The 10,368-nt window shown below is 46.5% G+C and overlaps 1 protein-coding gene across 1 annotated transcript; it reads right to left on the bottom strand.

The window, feature by feature from the left end:
* Nucleotides 1–494: 494 nt before the first annotated feature.
* On the bottom strand, nt 495–10,160 carry LOC110490274 (prosaposin receptor GPR37). Its single transcript, XM_021563570.2, has 2 exons — nt 8,286–10,160; nt 495–2,967 (listed from the first exon to the last, which is right to left on the bottom strand). Exons 1-2 carry the CDS (start codon nt 9,393–9,395, stop codon nt 2,152–2,154), a joined length of 1,926 nt encoding a protein of 641 aa, XP_021419245.2. The 5' UTR covers nt 9,396–10,160; the 3' UTR covers nt 495–2,151.
* Between the last annotated feature and the right edge of the window lie 208 nt (nt 10,161–10,368).

Below are 10,368 nucleotides of genomic sequence, written 5' to 3'. Positions count from 1 at the left end.
TCTGCGACACATCAAATAGAGGAGCGGATGTGCGGTGGTGTGAGAAAGAAAATACCACCTCCTCAGAGCAGTGGGAGTGCAGCAGTATCCACAGCAGATTCCTCCAGGAGTGGAAACAAGAGCTGGCTCTGCTTAGTTTTCTTATGACAGACAATTCTGTTATGGAGATGATAAACACAACATTCATCTCTCCTTATCGCCGCTAACCCAGACTCACATACATGCCAGACGCTTCTTTGCTATCGTCCTCGTTGTATAACACTGTAAAGAAGGTTATAAGGGAATGATACACAGAGATATATGCTGCTGGTGTATGTTCTGCTCTGTCTGCGTAATCTATAGATGATGAATTTGGAAGCGTCTGTGGCGTTGCACACCCACGGTGCATTTTTCTGTCCATTTGTACGGGGAAAACATTGTGAATTCTAATTCTAATAAAGAATCATCTTTTCTGGTCAGGAATACAAGGTAAGTAATACACCACTCAAAACATGTTTTTTTTACAGAGCTGCAATCCTGCAGTCAAGATCAAGTTATTTTTTTTAATCAAAGGGACAGTTTTTTTGGCTATATAAAAACCTATCTAGAAACCAGAAACTAGACTGATGACTGTGTGCGCTTACATCTTCTGCTATCAAATACAGACAGAGTGAACAAGATACTCACAAAGTTCAATTAAACAAGTCGACAAGAAGCACCGACTTCATCAAGAGTTTGAATCACAACACTGTACACTCGGCCATTTAGAACAAGTTACTGTCAGAAAAGACACAGAGACAGAGAGGCCCTGACTCTGACACTAACAGGAGGGCACGACAGAGTGTGAAAGCGAGGAAAGGTGTTTGGCAGTGCAGAGTTGTATGCAGAAATCAACCACGACGATTACAGTAATATTAATGTGCATTAAAAGAAAACAATCACAATATGCTTGTAATGTCCCTGTATTCCTCCTCTATACGCTTCCTTCATTCCTTCCCTATATAGCTTTCCTTCACTAGAGTGATAGAGTGTGTAGTATACAGTATGTACAGTCCAGTGTGCGAGTAAGGCGTGTGTGTGAACTGAATCGTGAGTGCAGAGTTTGAGTGAGGGGTGACGTGACTATGTCCGTTCTAGCCCAGTCCACTCCAGTCAACTATTCGGAGTCCACTCCAGCCCAGCCACGCCTAGTCCACTCCACTGAGTCCATTTCAGCTCAACACAGTCCAGCGTAGTCTGGTCTCGAGTGTCTGGCTTTGTCCATTCATGTCTGGGCCCAGTTCAGAACACTGGGTTTGTGTACTGGGTTGGAGCACAGTATGTGTATTGGGAGTTGTAGTGCAGTTGTCTCGGCAGTATGGCTGTTCAGATGTTACTTGCTCCCTGCGGATGTATAGTGTGTAGTCCTGACACTTTTCCCCTGCTAGTGTGTAGTTATATACAGTAGTTGTGTAATAGTATGCTGTACAGGAGTTGTGTGGCCCTAGCACCCAGTTTGTCAGTTGTGTAGCTAACTGTGTTGTAGTTTACTGTAGTTTTGTACCGTTGGTGTACAGGTATGTAATCCAAGCAGTTTGATTCTGCTTGTGAAATGTTGTATAGTTCTGTAGTTGCAAAGGTGTGCAGTCTTAGCAGTTTGACTCTGCAGGTGTGAAGTTGTACAGTTCTGTGTACTAGTATGTTTGTATAGTCCTGCAGGTGAGTAGCTGTGTAGTCATTAAAGTTCCAATGCAGCCATTTTTATCTCAACATCATATCATTTTTTGGGTAATAATTAAGTAACTTGTCAAAAATGAAAAACAGCTTCTTAAAAAATAGCAATTTCTCCAGCAAGAATTTAGCTCAGATTGTCTGGTTAATGGTCTGAGTGGGGAGGGGAAAGACTGAAAACTTGCCGTTTTTGACAGAGACGTTTGTAACTCTCTTTCTAATTGGTCTAACTAATTTACCACCTGGTGGTGTCACCAGGCAGGCCAAAACTCCATCCCACCAAAACAGGATGAATTTCAGGCGGTCTTCTCAAACGGATCTTATACTAAAGGGGCATTATCATCATTTTCACAATTTCACAGTATTATATCAACCTCATAGTGTGGAAATATACACTGAATATAAAACACTGAAAAATCATGTTTTTGACTGCACTGGACCTTTAACAGTAGTTGTGTGGTTTTAACAGTTGGACCCTGCGGGAGTGTAGTTGCTGAGCTCTCTGCGTATGGTGCTGAAGGGCGACAGCTCCAGCTCTGTGGTACACTCATGCTCATTATCATCACTAGCCGTGCCTGAGGAGTGGGCATGGTTACAGCAGCAGCAACAACAACAGTCCAGGAAGGCTCTGCCTAGCGGACGACATAATAACAGGAGCAACACAGGCGTCACTGCCGCCCGGCAGAACAACAACAGCTGTGACAGGAGGTGTAAGACCGCCATGGTCCGCTCCGGCACGCCCGCCGCCATGTATGCCGACACGATGTTACAGATGTTCTCCGGGACCACGCAGGCGCCGTAGACGATGGCGAGCGCCACGACGGTACAGTTCATCTGGCTTTCTAGGCGTATCTGCTTCTTGTTGCCGCGGACGCAGGCCTGCTCGGCGCGGCGGATCTTGCGGGCGGTGACGAGGGAACAGCCGATGGTGAAGAGCGTAGGGAGGCAGAAGTAACAGCCGAAGCACCACCAGAGCCGCGCGCCCTCGTAGGTTAGACCCAGGATGTAGAGTGTATCTGGGAGCGATGTCGAGATGCGCACCACACAGCGCTCCGTTGGGAGGTCATCTGGTAGGGCGGGGTCCTCGGTGACCAGCTGGCGGATCAGGAGCTCAGGGAGAGCCAATAGGAGAGCTCCGATCCAGATGACGGCGAGCTTGGCTGTAGTGGAGGTGCAGTTCTCGATCATCTCGTAATACATCTGGACATTGGTGGCTGCGCGGAACCGGTCAATGCACAGAGCACACAGGGTGAACGTGGTCACACCTAGAGATGCCACCTGGGGACAAATACAGGGAGAATTGGTTAATGGTTTATCACAAAGATAAATGGTTCATCAGAATGTTGACTCATCTGACAGTGTACACCAAATAGTCCTTTCTCATTTTACTTTCACAATGATGACAACACAATTCATAGAAATCTGACAGAGGATTGTACTGAGTCTCCTCCTTGAACTGAAAGAACGCATTAAACCGAAAAAATATGCCAAATTGTAAGCCTTTCAAAGCTTAGAAAACAATTCATTCAGAACCAAGTCTCTGCTATGCCTTGGTTGGTGTCTGAAAGACTGAGGCACAGCAAGGAACCTGGAACGTATCCCTCTCCATCTGGAATCACTTTGACTGTAGTTACTACAGGGAAAACTAACTGTAGCCAGACCCAGACCCAGCTGCTATAGTCTGTATGGTCCTGCTCTGTGATTACTGCTGCTGCAGTTTACTACATAAACAGTAAAGCTGTGGAGGTTTCTCTCTCTCACCCACTCCCTCTTCTCGTTACCTCACTCTCCTTCTCTCATCGCTCTCTCTCTACTCTCTCTCATGTTCTCCCTCCCCTCTCTCTCTCCTTCCCCACTCCCTCTCTATCTGTTAATTAGACTAGTGTTTCCCAGACGTCCCTGGGAGGCCACAGCCTTCTAAACAGTAACATCCTGCAGAGATCGAGATAGAGAGGAGAACCACACATGAACAATTGATCTCTGCCAAAGCTGCTACTGTTCTAATGAATTAGAGCCAAAAGAGAACAACACTGGGTCAGCCATTAGAGAGACTTATGAAAGGAAAGTAAATACCTGCATGCTATTGTACAGCATGCTCCGGTAGACTTCAAAGAGATGTGACAGTGTGTAGGTATTCCTAATCCTTTTATGAGACATTTTGATACCTTGCACCTGGTATATACTCCTGTACACTTCAAGGAGTATAACATAATTTTTTCCTGTTAATACTAAAACAGTAAAACTGGCAAAAAAAAAATGAGTTGGTGAAACATTGATTCAACCAAAAACTTGGTTTATATCTTGAAAACAACCATGGTGACTAATGATGACCTTCAGCCTGTGCTGCTGTGTGTGATTGGTTGCTTTAATTACAGCCTGAGAGGGCTTCCTGCTTCCTGGACAACCATGCACCATCGTGTCTGTGTGCCAGGTTACTGCCTTCGAGCCCTACTCTGCTTTGTACACTCATACAGGTGCCAACATGGTGAATATTTCATAGCCTGAACACTGGGCTGGAGACAAGTCAAACTAAACACTGTCACACAGACCAGGTGAATTCTTTGGTCAGATCTCACAGAGCAGGAGAGAGAGGGGGGGGGGGGGGGGGGGGCAGAATAGGACATGCCCAGTTTTGTACAGATATGTAGATCAAAGATATGGGCCAATGACCATGGTGCTGGAGCTAGTGTGGAGCTAACGTTGACTAACTGAAAGCTGTGTGTGTGTGTGTGTGTGTATGTGTGATTATTCCTATCGCTAGCCTAATTATTCATACCACAGCCTGACATCTTTATAAAGATTAACAGGCCAATTTGGCAGACCTGTCTGCCATGTCTGTGGCCATGCTCACAGTCTGTACAGCACCATTGTCTGTCTCAGTTACTTATACTGTACAGCAGGTAATAGAGAAGTTTCCCCTGTTGCTGGTTTAATAATGGCCCACGAATTCCCTCATTAAGCTCCTCTGAGCAGCAGCCTTCAAAACCCATGTTAATAATTGGAGTTTAATGGCGACCGAGTGGCTGGGGGTCCCACGGCGGGCGGCCATTTTGGATCCTGAGCGGCTATCATGGTAATGACTCTTATCTATTAATAAATGGTGCAATACTCACAAATGCACACACACACACACACACACACACACACACACACACACACACACACACACACACACACACACACACACACACACACACACACACACACACACACACACACACACACACACACACACACACACACACACATATATATATACAGACACAGAAACACACACACACATATATATACAGACACAGAAACACACACACACACACGCATTAATAAGCTGAAGACAAAAGCTATTACAGTTCAGGTCTGTTACAGGCTGACTGCGTCTGACCCTCCCTCTCTCCCCCCTTCCCCAGACCATAACTCCAACAGGAGAAGCCTAGGCCCCCGGCTGCCACTCTGCCACGGGGATCATCAGTCTCTCTGTACAGTCAGGGAATGGATCATCACAGAGACAAGCTGGCAGACAGGGCTAAATATGGACCTGAGCACTCTTATGACTCCATGACGTAGCCTCTGAACTGTAACACTGATTCAATGTTCACTGTTTTAGCTCTGTGTGTGATACGGTTATCCTAGGTTACTGTTGAGATGAAGCTCATGGTAAATGTCTATTACCAAGTGGACATTACAGTTCTATTCTTTTCCAATTTTGTTCTACACTGGCTGTGCATACACATGATTCACGCAGTTATAAATAAGTCAATATTTCATTTCTGCTTCTATAATCATTTTGTTTGATTCTCTCTGGGTTGTGATGTTGCTATCTATCTATGTGGCCTATCTCCCAGCAAACTAAGCATCTACTCATCCACTAGCTAACAAATAGCCTGAATGGGATAAATATCACCCATCATCCATTATTTACAAATATTAATTATATACACTGAATCATTAACATATTTTCCAATGAACTATTATGTATGTGTCCATCAGACCGCATGAGTAATGAGTAATAGAGGGACAGATAATGTGCTGTTGGATGGAGTGTATATGTGGGAGTGTGTGGTGTGTATGTGGGAGTGTGTGTATGTGTGTGTGAGCGTCCTTCCCCTAACCACGGTGAGCACGTGCAGAGAGGATCACTGTGGGTAAATATCAGTGGAGCGCAGGCCATCCCACCCATCTGGAATATCAGTACGCCCTGCTACCATGTGTGTGTGAGAGAGAGTTTCTGCGTGTGTGTGTGAGTGAGTGAGTGAGTGAGTGAGAGTGAGAGTGTGAGTGAGAGAGTGTGAGAGTGAGAGAGAGACTAGGTGTGTGTGAGATTTAGTGTGTGTTTGAGATTCTGTGCATGTGTGTCCATAAATGAGAGAGATTGAGCCTATGTGTGTGTGATTGAGCCTGTGCAAGTGGGCGCCCACATACATGGGTGACAGGGTGATGAATGTCTAGCTATTAACACCAGTCCCCGCACAATGCAGTCTTCCACCTCTGACCTGAATGGCTCCCAGTTTCCCAATTCCCTGCAGCAGACTGGGATGAGTTTATCTCACTGCATACAGCAGCACCTCAGCCTCCCAGTCTCTCTCTGTCTGAGAGTGGACAAAGCTGCTGGAGAGAACCCCTCTATGCCTATCTGAGCCTCACTGTTCACACTGAACTTATAGAAGCATTATCTTTACTATTCACTACTGGCTGTTGATATAGGCTACCCTGCAGACATTAGCCAGGGACGTGATTCATATAACAGCACTCTGAACCAATTATATCAACTTGGGGAAAGGTCGAAAAAGCATTAAACATTTATGGCAATTTAGCTAGCTGAAATGCACAAGGTCCTCTACTCCGACAATGAATACACATAAAACGGTCAACCGAATTGTTTCTAATCATCTCTCCTCCTTCCCGGCTTTTTCTTCTTTGGACTTTATATGGCGATTGGCATCTAACTTTCATAATAAGGTTTATTACCATAACTGACTGACTGACCTCAGTTCATCTTTCAATCACCCATGTGTGTATAATCAATGAGGAGATGGCACGTGGGTATATGTTTCTATAAACCAATGAGGAGATGGGGGAGGCAGGACTTGCACCGCGTTCAGTGCCACAAATCTGACTTCTATTTTAGCGTTTTGCAACACAGACGTTAGTTAGCGCTTTGCAACACAGACGCTAGTTAGCGCTTTGCAACACAGACGGTAGTTAGCGCTTTGCAACACAGACGCTAGTTAGCGCTTTGCAACACAGACGCTAATTAGCGCTTTGCAACACAGACGCTAGTTAGCGCTTGGGAGCAGTGTGGGTGCAATGCTAGCGGTGTGGTCAGCATGTTAGAGCTCTGCACATCACTGGAGACTTGATTACATACACATACCACATGAGCAGGCCACAGAAGCCACGCGCACACATACACACACCACAGAGAGATCCTCCCATCAGTGTCAAAGGGACTGTCCATGTCAGTGGAAAACTGTAGCATCTCTCCTCCTCTCCTAGCTGTCTGTATCTAATGCATTATCGTCACCATGTTAGCTGTGTGGTCATGTACATGCGTACGTGTGTCTTCGTCTGTGAGTCTGTCTGATTGTGTCTGCATACACATCTGTGTGTGGGTGTGTGTGTCCTGAGTCAGTGGGCAATGCAGCCCGAGGCTTCCTCTCCTCCCAGTGGAGTGTTCTCTCCCACATCCTGCCTGCGGAGTGACTTTACTCCCCACTTAATCCACATACAGTCACAGTGGGTCAACTCAGCACTGCACTGGGCTGAGGACACGCATGGACACACACATGCACACGCATGGCCGGACGACACACATGCATGCACTGACGCACGCAGGGACTCATGGGCATGCATGTTTAAAATTCACAAACGTGCCTGCACGCACTCACCCACATGCAAGGAAACCAACCCCCCCCCCCCCCCTCCACACACGGTCTACTGACACCTTCTTCAAGCGCTCCTCACTGCACACCTAGTGCTCTACTTAGAAGTCATGTTTCTCTGCAGCAGAAACCCAATACCATTCACCAGTTTCACCACTACACTGTTCAATAAGATTAGGAGTTCTGGGAATAACAAACGGGTTTTAACCCAAAGTCACAAAGTAAAGGCATGACTGCACACAGAGAGAGAGAGAGAAATAGAGAGAGAGAGCGAGAGACACACAGAAGTGGGAGAAAATGAGGGAGAGATAGAGGGAAGGATTAAGTGTGTGGGTGTCATGAGGTGAGGGTGGAGGTAGGGATGCCACTTCCATCCAGCAGCCAGCAGGTGTATGTAGCAGTGTCACACTGGGTGTCACAATGAGTTGAGGTGACATCTGAGTTTGGTGGGAACTCATCTTGTTTATTATTATGCCGAAGATGGCTAGTCCCCTGTTAGGGGGAAATGGATTAGTGTCATGTTCTTTGTGATAGACTTTTCTATCACAACTTGTTCTGAATGTGACAATACTGTATTATAAATGTGTACTAGACAATGCAATTCTACTTCAAATTGTGCCTTTGCAAAGAGAAATGTGCAGATGCCCCATCAGCCACCAATATAGGAGACAATCTGTAGTACAATATAATCAAATAGAATAGAACATAATAGAATACCTCTAAATATGGCACGATTTTACAGGTGAAATCTCCCAGTAGCCAGGACTTAGTCAATTCGTGGAAAATGACAAGGGGCAGGCAAAAGAAGACGACTACAAAATCCCAGATGGCCAGGTTAGCTATGAGAGAGTTGGAGATGCTCTTCATATAGTAGTTCTGACATACGATGCACAGTATGGCTATGTTCCCTGCTATCCCAGCGAGGAAAATTATGGCAGAAACGCCCATGATAGCATAAGCTCCAAAGGTTTCACTTGTCACTGGGTAAAATGGGTTTTTGATTTCACTTCCAAAATCTGCCGTGTTGGGAGGTGTCATTGGAGTGGCATCCCACGGGTTTTCCTCCCGGTAAGTAAACATCTCGTTCTTCCTGGTGAAGAAGTCGAGGGGTAGGTCGGTAGAGGTGAGAGCTAGGGGCTTGGGTATTGGTTCCCATGGAGAGAGAGGGGGGTCCAGCCCGCCCACTGCGCTGTGTGCCTGAGATAAAGCCATTGAGCTTTTGTTCACTTTTCTCCCCCTCTCCCTCTTAAACGCCTTCTTCTGCTCGTCTTTTGTGCCTCTCTTGCGTCTGTCGCTATCCAGTTGTCCCCCGCGCTGCTGGCCCATTGCTGGAGACTTAGTGATATTGTATCCACCTGCCGTACCCATGGCAGCGGCTGCGCCAATCTCCCTATTCAACTTTCTCCTCTTGTGGCGGCGTACCATGTCCCTGTGTGGGGTGGCAGAGTAATCCCCCAGCGTTAGTGTTCTGTTGGACTGGTGTTGTTTTAATCCGACATGCCTATGTTTTGTTTCATCCGTAATTACGCGCGTCCTTCTCACATTAGTAGAATGAATCTTTTCCATCCACGTTTGAATATTCTGTTTGGAGTAGGACGTACCTGTAGCGTGTCCCCCAGAGCGAGTGCTGTTGTAAACTGTGTTTTCGGGACCTTTTCCGATGGCTGTGTGAGCGGTCCTGTGTGTTGCTGTGGCGTTAAACCCATAATAACCCAACGCTGTTTCTCTTGTTCGCATGTAGCCATTATTTCTGAGAGACAAGATATGTGCATTCCCCAACAACACACACAGCGTCCTCAGCATCAGAGTCCGCATGGTCCAGATCATAGCGCAGATAGAGATATCCTCCTCAGAAAGCCATCGTTATCTCGGTGAAGAGAATACGCTCCTGTTCAGTCTACACCCATAATGACAAGAATCACACTAAACTTAAACGCTCAATGTAGATCCCAAACATATTTTAATGTTGGTAAACTTTTAGCTCATATCTAAATTCAGTGCACTGGGTTTGGTCTCCGCCTTGCTGTTGTTCTGTGCAAGCCAGCCGCCACCTTCTGTGAGATGTATTTGGTCAAGTAGAAAGCGCCTTGCCTTACCGAACTAGATATCCCTGCAAGGTTCTCATGGCACCACATGCCGCTAGCAAACTCATATTACAGCGACAACATGGTCACATGCATCTCATCTCCATAAACAGCAGATCACCGGACTTTCCCTTGTGAGCCGAACAGGCTGCACTGGCTGTGGTTGGGTCGGGCTGAGAGTCTCGCAGACTGTGCGGCGCTGCTGCTGTGTGCTGCTGTGTGTTTGTTACACAGCTGCGAGCTGAGAGAGAAGAGAGGCGCGGCTCTGGCTCGTTCTCTCTGTCCGCTCCGTGGAGCACGGAGGTGAGCTGGGTGTCTCGGGGAGGACTGTGAAGGAAAATGGACTCCCCTGGCGGCTAACCCTGATCTGTCAATCCGCATCCACCAGATCCTGCCTCCTGACTACCGCCGCTGGCAGCCAACCACGCCCGATGACGCGCACTCGATTAATATATTATCATCATAATTACCATAGCAATATCGGCGTACCACCTCTTTCTCCATGGTTTAACATAATATTTTGGGTTGAAACTATTCTGATGTCTGTTTGTTCGATATCAGTTATTGTGCAAAACATCTGCAGTAGCCTACAGGGTATGTTTACACATCCCAGCTAGCACATAAAGTTCGACAACCATATGTTTCTTAGAGCTTGGTGAGAGCGTGGTTGTCCTATGGTTGTTTTGCATACAACCTTTCTGGGAATGGTGTCGAAT

This window comes from Oncorhynchus mykiss, chromosome 15, assembly GCF_013265735.2.
Source record: "Oncorhynchus mykiss isolate Arlee chromosome 15, USDA_OmykA_1.1, whole genome shotgun sequence".
Lineage (NCBI taxonomy): Eukaryota > Metazoa > Chordata > Actinopteri > Salmoniformes > Salmonidae > Oncorhynchus > Oncorhynchus mykiss.
This window is presented reverse-complemented; position numbering and strand designations above follow the sequence as displayed.